The following is a 20,423-nucleotide window of genomic DNA, read 5'->3' as shown; positions in this document are numbered from 1 at the left end:
TCAGATGGCTGTACTATTTTACAGTGGCGTCTTCACTTAACATAACTTCTAGGACTACAAAAACTTATGATATGGTGGTTGCGACTTTACTTCAGTATTTGTTTTTTGTACCATTGTAATGTGATTGTCTAGGTTAAGCGAGAAGTTATTTTAATGACAATTTTCAAATTAAATTAGCTAAAAATATGAGTCTTTTATTTCTTCATCTTATATATAAAATTCTCGTGTCATAATTTTCGTTCCCATACACCTCTGAAACGGCATGACCAATTCTCATGAAATTTTGTGAGCATATTGAGTAGGTCTGAGAATCAGCCAACATCTATTTTTAGTCCCGCATGGACGGAGTCGCGGGCGACAGTAAATATAAACTCTCAACAAATTTTTAGTTTTCACACAGAATGCTACAGTAATATGCCACAAACTAAATATCATGTAAATACTAAACATAACAATGTGTAAAGGAAAATTAATATTGCATTTGTATAATTAAAAAAAAACAATTAAAAATTCATAATTTATTGACTACAATAAAAATCAAAACTGGCCATAATTATTGTCCTATTTCTTTATTTGTTTTTTAGCATCTTCTATTCCTTCTCTTAAATGTTGACTGAATCTTCTGAAAAATGATAACAAAATGTTGACCTTTTGTGGATCCATTTCAGATACCTTTTCTTTACCTCTGTAGAACACTGAGATAGCTAATTGTGCAGCTCTTCTCACTGGATATGAATCAGCAAGCCGTTGCACTAGGCGTTCATTATTGGCTAAATATTTAAGCAAAGCTCGGAGTGGCATTTTATATTATTGATTTGAATGATGTTTCAAATGAGCACATGTTCCTATATTTTTGCAGTAACTCTCGCTTTAGTCGCAGCTGAGTTCTAAGAATTTCAAATTGCTTCAATTGGTCTTGTTTGTTGTAGTCAATACCAGGTAGTCGTTTTATCTGAAAATGGTAAATATTTATGTATTTCATTGTTCAAATTACCTTGTAATTTTTCAAAGCATCAAACATAATTATGATATAATACATACCTGAGATCTTGCAATGTCAAACTTTTTTTGCAATTCCAATACTTTTTGACTGCAGTCCTGGGATTCGCGTGCTTTAGCAGAGTTGTCGTGGAAATCCCGCTCGATACTAAAACATAAAAATTTGGCTGTAAATGTACAGTGACGAGATAAGATATCTAAAAATAAATCTATACAAAAATACCTTCGTATGATTTCGTAAACAATCGGTAAAAAGTCTACGTCTACATCCTGAACGGTAAGAGGGCTAAAGTTATTAGGATCCGAAATTTCCGAGCTGTTCTCCATTAGAGGTACTCAGAATTGTTAAACAAATTTAATGAAAAAGATAAAGGACTTGCCTAGAAAGTTTATAAACGACTCTTTAAAACTCAAATCTTATTTATTTTTATTATATTTTTATGTAGTACAATAAATAACTAAATTAAGAGATATAACAACTTATTTATCGGTTAATGTCACTGTCAAAGTCAAATTCACAGACAACAAAAACCAAAACAGTTTAAAAACAAATAGAAAATTTAAAAAAAAGATTAGGAAAAGCAAATCAAGCCAAGATCAAAATGCATTATTAATTTTGGCGACGGTAAAATAATCTGTTTTGCATTCTGCTTTATTCAAAAAGGTCAAGGAATTCAGAGCTCTGCTCTGTGAAGAAAATAACAACTTCAAGTTTGATTATAAGACCCAACATCTTATAAACCCCTTTATAATTATATAAAAAATATGATTCAAAAAAATTAAACGAAGAATTTAAGTGAAATGAAGTGAATCCAAAGTAATGAACATTTTCCAAATAAGATATGACCTAAAGGTCTATGTTACCAGGTCATAAAATTAAAAAAAAAACAAGTTTGATGCTTGCAGCATATTTTATATACTCTTTGGCTTGCAGTCAGATAATACTTGTCAAATAGATGTAAAACTGCAATCCTATAAATATTAGCAAATATTGGCTACAATTTGATTTTTTAGTATAGTTCAATTAAGTATAAGTTTCCACAATGAATGAAGTTGCAAAATTAGAACATCTCTCTTTAGTTTCTAAAATTTGTACAGAATTGGATAACCATTTAGGACTAAATGACAAAGATCTAGGTGAGTCTCATTACTTACTATCAAAATCAATGTTATCATATATATTACCCAGTTAAAATAGTTTTCATTGAGTTAAACTACTTTTTGAGGACAGAGATACAATCTCCTAAATCATAATGCATCATGCTTTTTGTAATCCTAGCATTTAAAATTACCCAAAGCATTAGGATATTTTTCAACTTAATGTATACATTAAAGAATGTTTATGCTATGCTTATTCCGCATGAGTTCTACGTAATTTAGTTTTACACAAATCCAACTCTATAGTGGGCAATATGTATGTACATAATACATTTATCAGGTTATAATAAGGTCACAAGAATAAATAGTTTCATTTGATATTACCTTAGTACTTCTGTGTTGTTAACAAATCAAATTACATAGTAAATTTTATGATTTTTTGCTTTTCAGCTGAATTTATCATTGACTTGGCAGAGAAAAATCCAACATTTGATGATTTTAAGATATCTCTCATTAAGAATGGGGCTGAATTTTCAGATTCATTTATGACAAATTTGCTTCGCATTATACAGCATATGAAGCCAGCCAGTTTGTCAGATGAAAATATAAAAAATATATCAGGTTCTAAAACACTGGCTTCTAAGTTTCCTGGATTAGCAATTCCTAATGAGAAACCGCCGGTATTTTCATCAGATGAGAGTAGTGATGAAGATGACAAAAAGATAAAAAATGAGAGAATAACGAATAAGGATTTATTTAAAGAAGAAGTAAAAGTAAAAGAATCTAGTGGTAATGTGATAGACCAAGCCATGGCAGAATTAGAAGCATTAGCGCCTTCTAATTTAAATCTCAAGAAAGAAGAAAAGAAAGATCTCATCAAGGACCACACTGACAGTAAAGTCAAAAGGGACAGATCTCGTGAGAGAAATAGAAAACGTAGTAGAAGTAGGGACAGAAGAAGTAAAACTCCTGATCGTAGGAATAGAAGTAGAGACCGTGATAAAGACAGAAGAAGACGGTCCAGAAGTCGTCATCGTCGAAGGTCAAGGTCTCGGGACAGGAATAGGAGATCAAGGTCCAGAGGTAGGAGGTCAAGATCCCGAGGAAGAAGATCAAAGTCCAGAGGTAAAAGATCCAAATCTAGGTCTCATTCACGTGAGAGACACAGAGAAGATAATTATAGGTTAAGAGACTTTGAAAGAAGAAAAAAGAAAAGTCCTGAAGTTGAAATGAGTGATGATCCCGAACCAGGAAAGGTATATTTCATTTTATGTTTTTACATCAATTAAATTTATGGTTTATAGTTGTTAATAAAATGCAGAGTGAATATGTATTCTAAAATGTATTATATTTTTTAAGATATATAACGGGAGAGTGGCAAATATAGTTCCATTTGGTTGTTTTGTACAAATGGAAGGTTTGAGAAAGAGATGGGAGGGCTTGGTGCACATCTCACAGTTACGTGCTGAGGGCAGAGTTACCAATGTCTCTGATGTTGTTTCCAGGGGTGATAAAGTTAAGGTAAATTTATCATACTTTTTTTTAATTCTTAATAAAATATCAATGCAAGTTGACTTACAAAGGACTCATAGACATAACTGTTTATCTTTTTAGTAGTAGCTTTTTGATTATTATATTATCTCTTTTCAGGTGAAAGTGCTGTCAATAACTGGCCAAAAAGTGTCACTAACTATTAAGGATGTATGTCAAGAAACTGGAAAAGATCTGAATCCGACATCACATGCACATTTGGAGGTGATTCTTTTACTTAGGCTATTGATGCTCTGTATACTTAATTTTTTTTTTAATAATTTAGTATTTTGTAAATAAGTAAGTATAGTGTTAAAAGGTGCAATTTACCTTTAACGATAATTAAAATATTGCAGGCAGAACGAGAGGGGCGGAACCCCGACAGGCCAGCCCCTGCTGCTACAGTACTGGCAGGGCTGCAAGGTAATCTGGATCCAGATGAAGATTCCAGCCGTAAGCGTGTGACAAGAATCTCTAGTCCTGAACGATGGGAGATCAAACAGGTAACATACTTAAATTTTTAAATATTTTGTCATTAAATTTATAAATTTGTAATGTTTTATAATTGTTTTCAAATTCTAGATGATATCATCTGGTGTAATCGATAAAAGCGAATTACCTGACTTTGATGAGGAAACAGGTCTGCTACCAAAAGACGAAGACGGAGAAGCTGATATAGAAATAGAGTTAGTGGAAGAGGAACCTCCATTCTTACAAGGTCATGGTCGTGCACTTCACGACTTGTCGCCAGTTAGGATAGTCAAGAACCCTGACGGCTCACTGGCACAGGCCGCAATGATGCAGTCCGCTCTAGCAAAAGAGAGAAGAGAACAGAAGATGTTGCAAAGAGAACAAGAAATGGAAAGTTTACCAACTGGGCTCAATAAAAACTGGATAGATCCACTGCCGGAGGCTGATGGGCGAGCCCTGGCAGCGAATATGAGAGGTTCAGGAATAACTCCACAGGATCTACCCGAGTGGAAGAAACATGTTATTGGCGGGAAAAAGTCGTCTTTTGGCAAAAAGACTAATCTATCACTATTGGAACAGAGACAATCGTTACCTATTTACAAGTTGAAGGATGAATTAATCAAAGTAAGATTTTTTCCATTAATTCACTACTATTATTTAATAACCTTAAACAGATTTTTTGTGGTTGACCAAACTTTTGACCATATAATGTTATTTAAAACTTGGTCCATATAAAGATGAAATTGTTTTTTTTTCTCAGGCGGTAGCAGACAACCAGATCTTGATAGTGATCGGCGAGACAGGTTCAGGTAAGACGACGCAGATGACGCAGTACGTGGCGGCGTGCGGGCTGGCGGCGCGCGGCAAGGTGGCGTGCACGCAGCCGCGTCGTGTCGCCGCCATGTCTGTCGCCAAACGCGTCGCCGAGGAGTTCGGCTGTCGGCTCGGGCAGGAAGTCGGATATACCATACGATTTGAAGATTGTACCAGTCCTGAGACAATTATTAAGTAAGTATTGTTTAGGTCATAAACGGTGTCTAGAAATTTCATTTTTATAGTTCAAAGTCCCTAAATATATGTTTCTTTAAAATATACGAGTTTATTGATGTATTTAAGATGTTTAGACCTAGATCTGTAATTTAAATATTACATTACAGGTACATGACAGACGGTATGTTGCTCCGAGAGTGTCTGATGGATTTAGACCTGAAGAGTTACTCAGTGATTATGCTGGACGAGGCTCACGAGCGGACCATTCACACCGACGTCCTGTTCGGTCTGCTCAAGCAAGCGGTGCAGAAGAGACCTGAGTTAAAACTCATTGTCACCTCAGCCACATTGGATGCTGTCAAATTCTCACAATATTTCTTTGAAGCGCCCATCTTTACAATACCCGGAAGAACGTTCCCAGTCGAAGTTCTGTACACTAAAGAACCAGAGACTGATTACTTGGATGCATCACTAATAACAGTCATGCAAATTCATTTAAGAGAACCTCCAGGAGATATTCTGTTGTTCTTGACGGGTCAAGAAGAAATTGACACAGCTTGTGAGATTTTGTACGAACGCATGAAGTCATTAGGTCCTGATGTACCAGAACTGATCATCTTACCAGTTTATTCAGCGCTACCTTCAGAAATGCAGACAAGAATATTCGAACCAGCACCTCCAGGCTCTAGGAAGGTGGTCATAGCCACCAACATAGCTGAAACATCACTGACTATTGACGGCATATACTATGTGGTGGACCCTGGATTTGTGAAGCAGAAGGTGTACAACTCGAAGACGGGAATGGACTCTTTGGTGGTCACACCAATTTCACAGGTATTTATTTTTTTGAATAACCCACCATATTTACTTTGAATTGTAATTTAGAAGCAATTTCGTAGTAAAAAAATAGCATCCTTAACTCTTCTAGAAGGAAAAAAATATAATTCATTAACCAATGTTTGTAGCTTACTACTTATAAGGAAGCTATTTTTTTTTTTCTAAATTAATCAATCTAGGTAGCTGTCGGCGTGTTTATAAAATGTTTTTGTTATCAGGCAGCGGCGAAGCAGCGCGCGGGTCGTGCGGGGCGCACCGGCCCCGGCAAGTGCTACAGGCTGTACACGGAGCGCGCCTACCGGGACGAGATGTTGCCCACACCCGTACCAGAGATACAGCGTACCAACCTCGCCACCACCGTAAGTATACCAAACTACACCAAGAACTACAAATTAGAGACGAAAAAATAGGACTTGTGGGCTCTTCAATGCTCTATCGACACCCATATCGACCTGACCTGATTTTCAGTTTTAAGTGTGCAGTCATGTTTGTTCATTTTTCTGTATTTAAAAATATGTCTTTACGTAAATTTGTATTAAATTAGGTCCACATAAAATACGGTCTAACCATATAGTGGTAGAAAATCGAACCCGTAAAATTACTTTAGGTGCACTTCATCTAATTTTGTGTATCATCTGCAGGTGCTACAGCTGAAGACAATGGGTATAAACGATCTGCTGCACTTCGACTTCATGGACGCGCCGCCCGTAGAGTCCCTTATCATGGCACTGGAGCAGCTGCACTCGCTCTCCGCACTCGACTCCGAGGGATTACTCACCAGGCTTGGCCGGAGGGTAAATTAAATAGACAGTCCAGTTTTATATTTCAAGACACTTTTTTGACATATGTTATGGTCTCACTATTCTCCAGACATGTGTTCTTTCAGGCAGTGTTCTACATCTATACCAAATGTCAATCAGATCTGTGCAGCCGTTTTGGAGAAACCTTCTAACAAGGACCCATCTATCCATCTAGTCATTCGCTTTTATAATATTAGTGAGAAATGAAGGAAATGACAAAGGTTAAAGTTGTCACGTTGTTGTGAAGTTGGCAGATTAAAATATTTATTATCATAACATTTTCAGATGGCCGAATTCCCCTTAGAGCCGAACCTATCGAAAATTCTCATCATGTCGGTAGCACTGCAATGTTCAGACGAGATCTTAACAATCGTATCAATGCTGAGCGTCCAGAACGTATTCTACCGGCCCAAAGACAAGCAGGCGCTGGCTGACCAGAAGAAGGCCAAGTTCAACCAGCCAGAAGGCGACCACCTGACCCTCCTCGCGGTCTACAACAGCTGGAGGAACAACAAGTTCTCCAATGCATGGTGCTACGAGAACTTCGTTCAGATAAGGACATTGAAGCGAGCGCAGGATGTCAGAAAACAGTTGCTGGGCATCATGGACAGGTTAGTGGTTAATAAGAGGCAGCAAATTATTAAAAAAAGACAAGAAACTAGGCTAAAGTACCAGAAATCTGTGCGCCTAGGAATCTGTATCTTCTGTACGAAATTCCTCACCAAAATATAACATTACTCTTTTTGCTTATTGTTAATAGTTTCAAATCAATGCTTTCTATTTTTTGTTACAGACACAAGCTAGATGTGGTGTCGGCAGGGAAGAACACAGTACGCATTCAGAAGACCATTTGCTCAGGGTTCTTCCGGAACGCCGCCAAGAAAGACCCGCAGGAGGGTTACAGGACTCTTGTTGACAGTCAAGTTGTCTACATCCACCCTTCAAGTGCACTATTCAACAGACAACCTGAATGGTATGATGTGATTAACGTTGACTATGTAATTTGAAATTTTATATTTTGCTGTGTATTAATATTATTTTTAATTACAGGGTAATTTACCATGAATTGGTTCAAACAACGAAAGAGTACATGCGTGAAGTGACAACGATAGATCCGAAGTGGCTTGTCGAGTTTGCTCCGGCCTTCTTCAAATTCTCCGACCCGACCAAACTTTCCAAGTTCAAGAAGAACCAGAGACTTGAACCTCTTTACAACAAGTACGAAGAACCCAACGCCTGGAGAATATCAAGAGTCAGAAGAAGAAGGAATTAAATTATCTACTCGTTTTATGTGAATGAATGAAATGTTAAAGAAAATAAAAATATGGGAAATAATAGTAATACTTTTTTATATTTACATGTTTTCTATTTTCGATCCTTTTGATGAGTACGTCAGTTACAAAAAGTACTAACGGCTTCACGGTGTGTTTACAACATCACCTAGCGCGTAGGGGAAATTGAAATCTAAACTAAAGTAGATCTACGAGAAACCTATGGTAGAATCGAGACAAATAGAAATCTATCTTTGCTTGTCCCTCTTGGTTACGTTTAATGTTAATTTTTATTTTCAATGCAATTTTTCGACGCAACAGTAAATGTCATTGTCATTTTGACAGGATGTCATCTGTCAAAGTTTAAAAAAAAAACTTTGGGGATATTTGCATCTATTTTTGGATGAAAAATTAGAAATAATTATGAGTTTTAGTGAATTTTTCAGTGGTTAGATGAATAAAATTTGAGTCCAAAAATGGATTTCTTTTCTGAAATTATAGGGGAAACTGTCGTTCTTGGAATAGATTCTCTTATTTTAGGATTTTGTGTTAAACAGCTGAGTAAATGTAAACATATCTTAAATGCCTTGCAGGTTACTTTTTATTTTTCTTGTAGTATAATTTTGAATTTAATTTATTAATTTTACCTTTGTATCAATAGTATTTAAAGTAACCATCACATTGTGTCCATTTATTTAATAAAAAATATAAAAGATGATTATAAGGTCATGTAGCAAAGTTTTCTCCCACTTGATGTTATAATTAAATAAAAGAATTATCTCTTTACATTTAACACTCTACTTTTATCTAATGGTAAATTGATATCTTAATTATTTTCATTCCAGACAGCACCAATACTTGATATTGACTCAACATTAAATACAGAGATTAACAAATACTCTGACCATGTGATACCATATGTTGTTATCAGAGGGTTGGTGAAGCCCCTCGGCAATCCAATAGTTAGCAATTACAATAATACTGTTACTGGTGTTATACAGAGGTAATGAAATCTTACTAAAATTATAAATGCGAAAGTTTAGATGAATAGATGTTTCTTAGAAGATAACTTCAGAATAGTTGAATGGATCTAGATAAAATTTGCGAGAGATAGTTTACTTTCTAGAATAGCTCATAGGCTACTACTAAGTCTTTATTTTAATTCGTCACAGAGAGTAGATATAATTTTATTTAAATTATTGCTTTCCATAAATTTAAATCCATTATAGGCTTTGATATATTCTTAAATCCGTATATAAAATGTTATCAAAGTTTTATAAAAATTATGAATTTTAAAAGGTTAACAATAAAGGAGCATGTTATTGCAAGAACATCAGCTGGATTTTGGTCTGACCAGACACGCACCATACATGAAGTATGCAATGCAACACCATTTGTGCTCAATAATGGAAAGTACAGTATTGAAGTTGTGGATGCCCTGGCCGCAGAGTTGTTGGGTATGTAGAAAAAACAGGTTTAGGCTACTGGTGATTCTTCAAGAATATTATGAAATGCCTCTTATATAAATCTTGAGTAATCTATCAATATATGCTATATTGATAGATTACTCAAGGTTTATAAGTAATAGCTATAGCCACTTTAAACATAAGATTTTATTTCACTAGTGTTTGGATACTTAAACTAAACTAGATACTATTATTATTAGATCTTGACGTTATATCTGACAAGTTCGAACCCATGTCTCCTGGTGTTATTGACCACGTATGGGGTTTCTTCTCTGGTGTCCGGCAACGTGGCCTCCAGACAATGGAGGAGATGCTACGCGATGGCTCCTACATCACTGCAATTGGGGAGCTCAGCAGGACAAACACTGGTGCTTTGAAGATACAACCACCTAGAGACGGATTACCTCTCTACCTAACTACAGCTACTAAGTCTAGCTTATTGAAAAGGCTCGCCAGTTCTAGAGATTTCTTAAGGTAAATGTAATATTTAAATTAGGAACGTAATTTTTTTTAAGTTAGTGAAGATATGTTTTTTCAAGGCACAATATTCCTTATTGACTACAGTTATTAAACTGTCGACGCCCGCCAATCAATCGAATGAATTCGCGTCGCCTTTAATTGTTTTGAGTCCCAGTTTCGCGACATGTTTATTACGACTGTGTGAGTTGTATATACTCTATGCTATGTCTGTACTGCTAAGTTTTGTTATTTTTATAATATTTTGCAATAATAGTAATAAAAAAGGTGACCAAAATTTTGCCAAATCTGCAGATGCAGTTGTTAAAAGACTGACTATGTTTGTGGTGTAAATTTAAATTTTGACAATGATTTCAGAATACTGCTGGTAGTATTTGGGGCGGTGGCCGTGTTGGCGTCGGGGCGTGTGGCGTACAAGTACTTGAAGCGTCGCAAGCGGCGGCAGCTGGAGGATTCTCTTAAGCGGCAGCTCGCAGCCGGCCGCAAGGAGCGCCGCGCACACGCTCGCGAGAAGAACCTCACAGATGTGCAACTGTGTGTGGTCTGCTCGGAGAATCCTAAAGAGGTCAGTTTAGATGCTACATATTGTATTCTGTTGTCAGGTTTGAAAATGTGACGAAAAACTTTATAGCGATTAATTTCCATATTTATAGCCGTAATTTATTGCTAAAATCTATTATCTTACCTTTAATCTTTTTTTACTTATCCTTTTTACACTGAATCTATTACCTAATGTGCCATTCATTACTGTGAATAATAGACAATTATTTATTATGCATAACATTTTTTTCTTTTTATCTTATTGAAATGTTTGATTCCAGATAATATTACTGCCCTGTGGCCATGTGTGTCTCTGTGAAGATTGTTCAGAGAACATTAAAGACAACTGCCCCATTTGCAGAGAACGGATAGAGGCCCGTGCACCTGCCTTTATCACATAAATACTGTATAACAAGATGTTGTAATAAATCTAATATTAGCTAAACTATTGTTATAGTTATATTAAATGTTGTTAATGAAATTAGACAGCTAAAATAGATAGAGCAAAATTTAAGTTTAAAAAAGTACAGTTTTATCTATAGGGGTTAACCATGTTGAAGAATCAATGAAAAAATATTTTAACAAAAAAATGTGTTATTATTTACAAATGTACATCTTAATTTGTAATACATATTATATATGTATTTCATTCTATATTATTATTATTTCATAGTATTATTTCATGTCATTCTTTTATCAAAAACCTATCAATGATCCTGTTTTACCACAAGACGCTGAACATGTGTCATCTTCCTGCTCTATGTTGACATCCTCATTGTCAGAAATATCAAAATCTTCATCCAAATTGCCAGTATTAGTACCATTGGTACTAATTTTCTTATCCAGTACATCATTAATAGCATATTTAGCTAATAAATTATCAACTTTAGTGTTATCAACACTAACTTTGGTTCTTTCGCAATTTCCTAAACATTTATTTTTGCAATCTTTCTTAGTTTCTGTGTTTTCATTATTTATAAAACCATTTCTCTTATCCTTACACAAACCAGATTTACATTTTTGATTTGATTGACAATTATTTTCTGTGTTTTCATCATCTAGTTCTTTTGCTGCATTCTTTAATAAGTTTTGTTCCTGTTTTGCATTATATTCATCAAGCATTCTTTTTGCTTTAGAACTTTTACCGATACCAAGTTTTGGTAAACCTTTATTTAAGCCTTCGAGTAGAACACAGGCTTTACAAACTTCTTGTGATGATACAAATTTACACCTTGTGCATATTCTCTGTGTTGGTAGAGTCACGTCTTCTTTCACAGCCATTGTCTCACCTTGAAGTTAAAGATTTCATTAATTTAAAACTCTACAGAACCTTATAATAAGTGGGTAATATATTTTGAAATGTTTTGAATGAAAATAAATGATTTCAGAACTGCAGTAAGTTATTACAGACATGAATTATCAGTTTATATATGTCGCCACTGAGGTGCTCAGCCTTGCCACACACCTTATAACTAGCTGTCGCCCGTGACTCTACGTGGAATTAAGAAAACATAATTAGTAGCTTATGTGTTCTTCCAAACTATGTTTTACATCTGTGCCAAATTTCATAAAAATCCATTGAGCAGTTCTGGAGATACATACCAACAAACATCCATCTAAATTTTTGCATTTATAGTTTTAGGAAGAAGTAAGAATAAATTTAAAAGTATTAGTGATTATCCTAGATTTACCTGAGTATATTATATCCATGATACAAGTGGGGCGTATCTTTTCCATATCTTTAAGAAGTGCTCGTGCATGCCCTCTGTATGCGTTTGGTGCAAAAACACATTCCGTAGAGAAATATACCAGTTTCTTATAATGTGCATACATTACTATCTCCTTTTCATATGTGTATTTAAGTGGCTTTACTCTTGGTATAGTTCCTTCGCTACCCTGAAAATGTTATAATAGTTAATTCATTTAGTATAGTGAATTTATACAATTCCACTGAACAATGCTACTAGCATCATATGTATAAAAATGAATTTATGAACATTCTAATTTTATTAATTGTCATACATATTCTTATCTCTGCTTTGTAAAAGAGATATACCTACAGTACTAACAGCAGTACATCTTTTTAGCCGAGCAATATCACCTCTCAACACATTCATTAGCACAGTTTCTGCTATATCATCCGCATTATGTCCTGTAGCTATGCACTTCACCCCCAGCAAAGCAGCTCCTCTATCCAATGCTTGTCTTCTAAACACTCCACAGAAGGTACAATTGTTCTTCCTACCAATCTGTGCGACAATTTCGTCCATAGTCCAACCATAGAGATCCTTATATGATAAGATTTTTAAAGACATCTCGTAGTCATCGCGGTTTCGTTTGACGGTTTCGAGACTGTCATCTCTGTATCCAGTTATACCTTCATCTATTGACAGTAGCATTAAATTCAAACCATAGTCGTAGCGTTCATTAAGTGTTTTTAAGACGTGTGCAAGGACTGTGGAATCTTTGCCTCCAGATGCCGCAACGGCCACGGAGTCGCCACGCTTAAATAATTCAGCTTTTGTTATTGTAAAGTGGATTTCAGTTTCAAATGCCCAGAAGAAGCACTCTTTGCACAGCGCGTCACCGGTTTTTGGACGCTAAAATAATTCAATAAATATTATTGGTGTAATAGTTTAAAGAAACACTATTCACAAGTTCACACCTTGAGGAAACTTACCTTTAGCATCGCATTTTTACCACAACCTGTTCTACACGGTATAGGCATTTTAATTTAACTTTTGTAAAATTCGTCTTTAACCTTATGATTTTTACTTAAAATTATCATTGATTATAAATTAATAAGTTGCCTAACTTCATGAAAAATATAACCTCATCTCCATATAAAGCAAAAATTATGTGTCAAAAATGTGTCATTTTGCAAGGTGGTTGTTTTTGACGTTTATGTCGACTATGCTTTTCGTTTGATGGCTAAAACTACTTGTAACAATCAGCTACATTTTATTTAAATCGCAAATACAATTTCATGTTAAATTAACACAAGTATAAACTATGTAATTTTGTAAATTAAAGTAATCAGGTGTTTTCCTTTTGCTTTAAGCAGCTGTAATGTGGTAATTCTTAATTTAATTTTCATTTAAAATAAATGTGTCAATTCCAATATACGCAAACATTTTTTTGCCGAACGAATGAGTAGAAAGTTCATTGACTGATTGACATTTTGTACTAGTCAAGTCAACCAATCCCTATCAAATCAAATCCGGGACAGAACTTCGCTTTTGTGAGATATATACTTTACGTTTTACTATTACTTATTATATTACTTAAATAAGGAAGCATAGCAAAAATGTAAAAAGAGTAATGTGCAACTTTGTTTCTTAGACAATGGGTAAATCAAGTTCTCCGTAGGTGGCAAGTTATGTTGATGTTGATGTGTCCATTACGAGTGTTTATTTCTCGAAGGCTGCTTCGGTTTCTCTGAGGCTTTCCAGTTTGTGCGCAGTGACAAAATGCATGAATTGCTTAAGCACGTACTAAACGAGCGAGACTTGACTCGTGCCGGCGATCTATTTGCCATCCCGGATTCGGAAATCGTCGACGATTTAAATGAAGTTGTAAGTGTTGTATTTTACCTTTATATCATTGTGTTAATGTTCTTCTTAAGTTCTGTAGTATTTCAAAGGCAACTTTACAATTCAGCCTAATTTTAAGACGTTTTATTGCACAAAAGTATAGGTAGAATTATATATTCTTAATTTTCCAGTTAAAACAAATAACAGAAATATCATCAAGACCCGACTACTGTCGCAACGACCGGGATCAGGCACTGATAGAGATATGTGTTACTCGCACAACTTCCTGTATCAAAGAGACTGGGACACTGCCCAAGTACTGTGCGGCTCTGGTGTCATTACTTGAGTCCTGTTTGCATCATAACTTAATGCCGGTGGGTCATCTCAGAGATGATGATCCACCACATGCTAAAATTGCCTCAGATATCATAGCATGTATTGTTCTGGTAAGTGAATTATATTATAAAGAATTTAGCTTATCTAATACCTGCGTTAGGTTTCACACAATATCAGACTAGTTAGTGATGTTTAAGAAAAATATAATTTGTTGTCGTTTTTGCTGTCTCAACGATTGACACTATATGAAATTGTTTAGGTTTCATTTCCGCTACAATCAGACAAGGAAACAAGTGGCAATAAAGAGGTGATGGAACTCTTCCTACCTGTTGCGGTGCAGTTTCTACATAAAGGCAACAGAGAGATATCCCGGCATATGGCTCGCTACTTGTCTCTGGCAGCAGTCCATCATGCTCCATTACTCAAGCCACATGTTCAGACAATTATGGACTCTATTATGTCAGGTAATAACAACTATTATAGTGTATACTGAATTTTAGACTTTTGTATTTGACACAAACTACAGCTTTACTCTAGTAGCAGAATATATAATGTTGTACTAACCTATCTTTTTGTACCAATCATAAGTTATATAAATCACAAAATAACTGTAATATATCATAGAAATATTACGTAAAAAACTGAATAGTTGATAACTTTATGAAAAATGTTATTTAAATGAATGAATATGAATATTTAAATTTATAGCGTTTTAGAATGGTAATAAAATAAAGATTTATATTTTTCTTTCAGGAAACTACCCACTGTGTCGTATATTAACAAACTTGTACGAAGTATGCCCAGAGCCATTGGAAGGACATGTCACCGCACTAGTTTCACTTTTGCCTCATGCAGAACAGGTTAGACTAATATCTAATCAAATGTATCAAAAAGCCACTAATTTCAAACATACTGTAGGCTTACACATCTTTTTTGTTGACATCTAATTCCAGTTGTTAACTATTTTAAACTGTAGGTGGAGAAGAATTCCCTATTTGCGCTATTTGAGCAGATAGCTGTGCGTCGTCCTGAAGCGCTGAAGACATGTGTGCCACAGCTGCTGTCATACCTGTGTCCACACACTGCCAGCCAGACAGACCCCTCCTGCATGTGTATTGATCTGCTACAGGTAATGTTTAGTTTATTGTCACTGTACATTAAAATTAATATATTAATTTTTTTTTGTAGTTGACATTGTAAAGGAATATTTGATTGTCCGATATTGAAAAGTGGTGGTACTGGTATAACTTACGGAAGAACGCAAACTCAATTATTAAAAAAAATACCCTGTGGTTGATAGAATAGAAAATAAACCAAGCCCTTAAAGTCACACTTAATGTACAAAGGTAGTAAGAGACTATTTGTTTTTAAAGATATAAGACAAAATAGCAGTAATTTCAATATTGTGATTTGATTAAGATGTTTGTATGTTACAGCTGATGGTGTGCCTGAGCCGCAGCCGCGCGTCTCTGGTGTGCGAGCACGGAGCGGCGGTGCGGCGCGCGGCGCGGCCCCCACACGCCACGCCCACCGCCAGCGCACTCGTCGCCACCGTGCTCGCACAGCTCGGACACACCAGCAGGGTGAGATATCTTAACACTGCCTACTGACGCAATCAGACACCTTCATATGACACTAAGGGAGATGCTTAGTGCTAGGAGACTGCCGTAATGAAAAATTAATTTGAGGAAGATTAAGATTTATTTATGTACCAAAAGTTTCTATTTTGGATTCTGAAATAATTTATGATTTTTTCTCTCAATTGAGGTACAATTTTTTTTTTATCAGGAGCGAGCACAGGAGGCGCTCAACTTTGTGGTGGAGCGGCTGTGCGGAGCTGGCGGGGGCGGCGGCGCGGGGGCGGAGCGCGCGGAACAGGCGGCGCTGCTTCGCTCCGCCACCGCACTCTGCTCCGCCTACCCCGCACTCTTCACCGATCGTCTGCTCGCCGCACTGCGCGCAAACAACAAGTATGACATCAATAATGTATACAAGATACAAAAAATATATATATTTCATCATGTTATTGTGTTGAATCTACGTTTTAAAGTCTTTGAAGAGAGAAATAGAAATTTAGATATTGATTTTTGTTTGATTTTTACAGCAGTCGTCCGAAATCAACGATATCGCACAGCGAAGTGAACAGAACGTCTGGGGGCGTGACTATAGTGAAACTGGGAGGTGCAGCAAGCAACAACTCGGGGGCGGTGATACCGACCCCCTCCTCCAACACGAGTGTGACCACGCCCCCTGTCTCGACCGCCACACCCTCAAACCCGCCTGTCACGGGCGGGTACACGAGACGAGCCAAGTTAGGGGATTCTAGAAGCACGGGTCGTTTGCATACCGGACCTAACTCGCATAGAAGTATGACCAGGCTCAATGTCGCCGGTAAGTTAAATATACTTAGTTATTTTGTATTATATTTACATAATTATAAATACATAACATAATGATAAAATGTCGAATGTGGTCGTTTTCATATAGGGATTTTTATGGAATGTATTTTTGCAGGAGGATCAGTGGGTGGCCTGCACAAGAGTATGACGCGACTCTCTTCCTCGCAGCAAATAAATCTCATCAACGCAAACCAGCCCGCAGCCGGTGAGTTATATACTTTATATAATATTTATATACTATTTTTATTTAATTCAGGCAATTATTGATTTATTTTTTTCCTGAAGGGGAATATGTGAAGTTTTTTAATTGTGTGCAGGTGTAGGCAAGGGCAGCAGCGGGGGCGTGGCGGTGCCGGGCTCGCCGCCGCGCGCTCCTCGCCAGCCCGCCCGCCATCATCACCACAACATACTCATAGGACCCTCCACCTCCACGGTATGTATACAAGCTTTACTCAAGTTTTACCTCGTGTTCTCTAACTATATGTGCAACGTTTTGCACACTTGCGAAATATTTGTATTAAATTAATCTTGGAGTAATATGTTTTGTTTTTTGAACATTTTGGCTCATTTTCACGTCCAATGTATCAATAATTTTCAGAGCACGGGCCCGACTATAATATCGGGGCCGCCTCTCCAAACACAATCTATATCCGTCAATCCCCTGACGACGGGCAAGTCGACGGACGGTCTGACGCCGCTCACCTCCTCCGTCTCTATACAACATTCCAATTCAGCACTGGGACAAATATCCGTCATATCCTCCACACAACCTTTACCAAACAACGGGTCTGCGCCGCCCGCCGGCAACCCGGTGTCCATCTCCGGCCCGGTCACTGTGACGTCACGGCGCGCCAACAACACCAGCGTCACCATGATCAACTCCAGCTCGAGCGCGAACAGCGCCGCGAACGCGAACACGAACGCCAACCACCGCATCAGCGTGTTCGAGCCGTACCCGATGCGCGACACCGTGCAGCACTTCTGCGAGAAGCACCTCGACAAGATCAAGGCGTACATGGACAACGTGTCGCTCCGACTGCCGCCGCCCGCCAAGTGCACCATCGAAGGTCAGCATTATTAAATTCAAAATTATGAAGTTACTTCCTAATCTGTGGTCAACAAAAGTATTTAAGATAAGTAATAAATTTCCAGAGCGGCGTTCGAAGAAGCAGGCGCGGCTGCAGTTCGCGTGCGGGCGACGCGGGCCGCACTGCCTGTACGCGCGTGCCGCGTTCTCGATGCGCACGCGAGCGCCGCGCGTCTGGATACACCTGATGTTCCTGGCGCTGCAGGCGCGCCACGCCGCCGCGCTCTCCTCGCGCGACCCCACCGTCGCCAGCCTCAAGCACTGCTGGGACATCCTCAAGTGCGAGAACAAGACCTTCCTCACGCTGGTCACCGGCGCCTTCCCCGCCGCCAAGGAGCAGGAGATGCTGGTGGCCGAGCTGCGCGCCGCAGGCTTCTTCGACGTGTTCGAGCTGAGCGGCGCCCCGCCCGCGCCCACCGCGCCCACGCACGCCACCTGGGGCTGCTTCCTCTGCACGCGGCCCGAGCGCGCAGTCGGCTTCCTCGCCGCGGAGACGCCCGTCATCGAGGGTCAGCTCAAGGAGAAGAAGGGTCGCTGGCGGCTCTTCCGTCGCTGGCGCACCAGGTACTTCACCCTCTCCGGACATCACCTCTCCTGCAAGGGCGCCGTGAGTATATTTCTTACAATTCTATAAGCTATTTCAGTGTCAGATAATACTAAATTAAATAAATTTGTATACTATTTTAGAGCGGAGGGGAGAGCATAGACATAAATCAGATCCGTTCGGTGAAAGTGTCGCGAGGCGCGCGCAACATACCGAAGGCGTTCGAGATCTTCACAGGCGACCAGACGCTGATCCTGAAGCCGAAGGACGGCAAGAACGCGGAGGAGTGGGCGCAGTGCCTCAGCATCGCCGTGGCGCACTCGCACGCGCGCGACGCTCCCGCCAAAGCCAACAGTCTGCCCGCACGAGGACTCACACTCAAGAGCTTCTGAACACTCTTCTCACATCACTCTTCTACATGTACGTGCTCAATTTATTTATTTATAATTTGTTATTTAATAACATATAAAATACGTATGTCTTCTTTGTTAATGTCAGTGTTATAGAAGCAGACAAATATAGCTCTTATGGTAGTGTTAATAGAGTTGTGTGTTGATGACAATGATACAGTTCAAAATATAGATCATAAGATAAATATAAACAATATATGTACTTAAATAATACTTTACCGCTATTAAAATTAACTGTCGGGTCACGGTTTTCTTATAATTTTGCGATATTTTCATTAACTATCCAAACTGAGATAGTTTTCTGAAATGTTGCCTTTGCAAACTAACAACATCGTCAAATTGAATTAAATCAAATCCGTATTTAAACCTCTATACAAAATACCCAGTCTATACAAAACTTATCTTACTCGAATTTAGTTATATATAATTTTCTATCACTTAACTTGCCAAATTATTTGCCCATTAATAAAACAAATAGTAAAGCCATGTACTTATAGTTATTAACAATACTTTTTACACTTTTTTTTTACTTCCCCATAAGCTAAATCAAAGAATTTATTGCATATAAGATTTAGAATGAAGTAAGAATAGTATAGTTAAAGACAAGTTATTAATTATTTTGTAATAAAAAGTAATGATTAATATATTAAATCATTTAATAATAATTCTATTCATATTTCGATGGCTCCTACGTAGACTATCATAAGTCAAAAATTAACGATTTATTCGTGTTTTATGGTTTTAAAAATAACTTTATAAATACTAATTTCTGTGTAAAAAAAATAAGAAAAATGTTTCGTTTTTATAAGACAAAAGATAGAAGAATTATAGATATAAAATTTAAAGTTTTGTCTTGCAAAGTTTTTTTTAAACATACGATAGTTTACATAGGAACCATTGGCATATGAATAGATATATAAGTTGAGTATATCCAGGATAAGTCAGAATATTTGTATATAATATCATATTATTACTACTGGTATTATTACTAATAATAAGATAATTGAAGTGTAAGCCACCGCGGATTTAATTTTATCCAAAATAAAATTATATTGTTTTTTTTAATGAAATTTAGTCGTTAGTTTTCGTTACTTAAATACTTTGATAAAAATGTATTAACATGTCTTTCGCTATGAAATAGAGGAAACGGTATGATTTGTGAAGTTTTATACCAATTTTTGAATTTACATGCTTCTCTTGTTCCGTCCCATAATCCTACATATAAAGTTTTGATTTTTATAAGCATTCTTTGTAGTTTGTTGAAAGAAGACATACAAAAAGTTGATCTATTTCATTTAGTGTATTATCAGAAAAAATAAGTCTTAAATGCTTTATTTTGTACTAAACTAATATTTCATTTGAAGGGTTGTGGTTTTATATCTTATTTTTTTTTATTTATAACTATTTTAGTCCGTTTTTTCAATAACGCTGCCGCTTTTTATTCATTAATATTTTATGTCTATCTTTTTTAGATCTTTTTAATTATTCTTAGAAATATTTTTTTAAACAAAAAGTTAAATTTGAAACGAAATGCTCATTGTATATTTATGTGATAAACTTTCTATAACATTCCATTTAAACTAAGTCAAACTAGCGTAAACTAATTGGCTGGATTGGATTTTGAAGTAATAGACG

At 36.9% G+C, this 20,423-nt stretch overlaps 5 protein-coding genes across 5 annotated transcripts; 3 read left to right on the top strand and 2 right to left on the bottom strand.

The window, feature by feature from the left end:
* Nucleotides 1-708: 708 nt before the first annotated feature.
* On the bottom strand, nucleotides 709-1,494 carry MED9 (mediator complex subunit 9). Its single transcript, XM_013326582.1, has 3 exons — nucleotides 1,223-1,494; nucleotides 1,042-1,147; nucleotides 709-952 (listed from the first exon to the last, which is right to left on the bottom strand). Exons 1-3 carry the CDS (start codon nucleotides 1,324-1,326, stop codon nucleotides 803-805), a joined length of 360 nt encoding a protein of 119 aa, XP_013182036.1. The 5' UTR covers nucleotides 1,327-1,494; the 3' UTR covers nucleotides 709-802.
* A 444-nt stretch (nucleotides 1,495-1,938) lies between these two features.
* pea (ATP-dependent RNA helicase pea) lies at nucleotides 1,939-8,055 on the top strand. The gene is made up of 13 exons (XM_013326842.1): nucleotides 1,939-2,136; nucleotides 2,548-3,353; nucleotides 3,457-3,618; nucleotides 3,748-3,852; nucleotides 3,984-4,130; nucleotides 4,210-4,722; nucleotides 4,859-5,106; nucleotides 5,256-5,922; nucleotides 6,144-6,284; nucleotides 6,567-6,719; nucleotides 7,011-7,336; nucleotides 7,519-7,698; nucleotides 7,776-8,055. Exons 1-13 carry the CDS (start codon nucleotides 2,043-2,045, stop codon nucleotides 7,996-7,998), a joined length of 3,765 nt encoding a protein of 1,254 aa, XP_013182296.1. The 5' UTR covers nucleotides 1,939-2,042; the 3' UTR covers nucleotides 7,999-8,055.
* A 309-nt stretch (nucleotides 8,056-8,364) lies between these two features.
* On the top strand, nucleotides 8,365-11,029 carry Mul1 (mitochondrial E3 ubiquitin protein ligase 1). The gene is made up of 6 exons (XM_013326938.1): nucleotides 8,365-8,589; nucleotides 8,842-8,999; nucleotides 9,296-9,453; nucleotides 9,663-9,936; nucleotides 10,297-10,504; nucleotides 10,761-11,029. The coding sequence occupies exons 1-6, from the start codon at nucleotides 8,473-8,475 to the stop codon at nucleotides 10,878-10,880; spliced, it is 1,035 nt and encodes a 344-aa protein (XP_013182392.1). The 5' UTR covers nucleotides 8,365-8,472; the 3' UTR covers nucleotides 10,881-11,029.
* Nucleotides 11,030-11,081: 52 nt separating this feature from the next.
* Ctu1 (Cytosolic thiouridylase subunit 1) lies at nucleotides 11,082-13,349 on the bottom strand. Its single transcript, XM_013326937.1, has 5 exons — nucleotides 13,160-13,349; nucleotides 12,540-13,079; nucleotides 12,171-12,375; nucleotides 11,153-11,768; nucleotides 11,082-11,119 (listed from the first exon to the last, which is right to left on the bottom strand). Exons 1-4 carry the CDS (start codon nucleotides 13,205-13,207, stop codon nucleotides 11,176-11,178), a joined length of 1,386 nt encoding a protein of 461 aa, XP_013182391.1. The 5' UTR covers nucleotides 13,208-13,349; the 3' UTR covers nucleotides 11,082-11,119; nucleotides 11,153-11,175.
* A 334-nt stretch (nucleotides 13,350-13,683) lies between these two features.
* melt (ventricular zone expressed PH domain-containing protein melted) lies at nucleotides 13,684-19,568 on the top strand. Its single transcript, XM_013326984.1, has 13 exons — nucleotides 13,684-14,054; nucleotides 14,204-14,458; nucleotides 14,608-14,812; nucleotides 15,102-15,208; nucleotides 15,325-15,477; nucleotides 15,785-15,931; nucleotides 16,137-16,318; nucleotides 16,453-16,739; nucleotides 16,863-16,952; nucleotides 17,065-17,180; nucleotides 17,346-17,814; nucleotides 17,900-18,441; nucleotides 18,522-19,568. The coding sequence occupies exons 1-13, from the start codon at nucleotides 13,950-13,952 to the stop codon at nucleotides 18,768-18,770; spliced, it is 2,907 nt and encodes a 968-aa protein (XP_013182438.1). The 5' UTR covers nucleotides 13,684-13,949; the 3' UTR covers nucleotides 18,771-19,568.
* Nucleotides 19,569-20,423: the final 855 nt, after the last annotated feature.

Source organism: Papilio xuthus, unplaced genomic scaffold (assembly GCF_000836235.2).
Source record: "Papilio xuthus unplaced genomic scaffold, Pxut_1.1 DF828780.1, whole genome shotgun sequence".
NCBI lineage: Eukaryota > Metazoa > Arthropoda > Insecta > Lepidoptera > Papilionidae > Papilio > Papilio xuthus.
Note: the sequence above shows the minus strand (reverse complement) of the source record. Positions and strands in the feature narration are given on the sequence as shown.

Coding starts and splice junctions, on each gene's coding strand:
- Mul1 (XM_013326938.1), top strand. CDS start 8,473: ATGGATTTCTTTTCTGAAATTATAGGGGAAACTGTCGTTCTTGGAATA. Junction 9,454..9,662: donor CCTGGCCGCAGAGTTGTTGG/GTATGTAGAAAA, acceptor TATTATTATTAG/ATCTTGACGTTATATCTGAC. Junction 10,505..10,760: donor GCTCGGAGAATCCTAAAGAG/GTCAGTTTAGAT, acceptor GTTTGATTCCAG/ATAATATTACTGCCCTGTGG.
- melt (XM_013326984.1), top strand. CDS start 13,950: ATGCATGAATTGCTTAAGCACGTACTAAACGAGCGAGACTTGACTCGT. Junction 15,478..15,784: donor TGTGTATTGATCTGCTACAG/GTAATGTTTAGT, acceptor TGTATGTTACAG/CTGATGGTGTGCCTGAGCCG. Junction 16,319..16,452: donor GCACTGCGCGCAAACAACAA/GTATGACATCAA, acceptor TGATTTTTACAG/CAGTCGTCCGAAATCAACGA.
- pea (XM_013326842.1), top strand. CDS start 2,043: ATGAATGAAGTTGCAAAATTAGAACATCTCTCTTTAGTTTCTAAAATT. Junction 3,619..3,747: donor CCAGGGGTGATAAAGTTAAG/GTAAATTTATCA, acceptor ATCTCTTTTCAG/GTGAAAGTGCTGTCAATAAC. Junction 5,923..6,143: donor TGGTCACACCAATTTCACAG/GTATTTATTTTT, acceptor TTTTGTTATCAG/GCAGCGGCGAAGCAGCGCGC.
- Ctu1 (XM_013326937.1), bottom strand. CDS start 13,207: ATGCCTATACCGTGTAGAACAGGTTGTGGTAAAAATGCGATGCTAAAG. Junction 12,376..12,539: donor GATGTACTGCTGTTAGTACT/GTAGGTATATCT, acceptor TAACATTTTCAG/GGTAGCGAAGGAACTATACC. Junction 11,769..12,170: donor CATGGATATAATATACTCAG/GTAAATCTAGGA, acceptor TTTAACTTCAAG/GTGAGACAATGGCTGTGAAA.
- MED9 (XM_013326582.1), bottom strand. CDS start 1,326: ATGGAGAACAGCTCGGAAATTTCGGATCCTAATAACTTTAGCCCTCTT. Junction 1,148..1,222: donor GTTTACGAAATCATACGAAG/GTATTTTTGTAT, acceptor TTTATGTTTTAG/TATCGAGCGGGATTTCCACG. Junction 953..1,041: donor TTGACATTGCAAGATCTCAG/GTATGTATTATA, acceptor TACCATTTTCAG/ATAAAACGACTACCTGGTAT.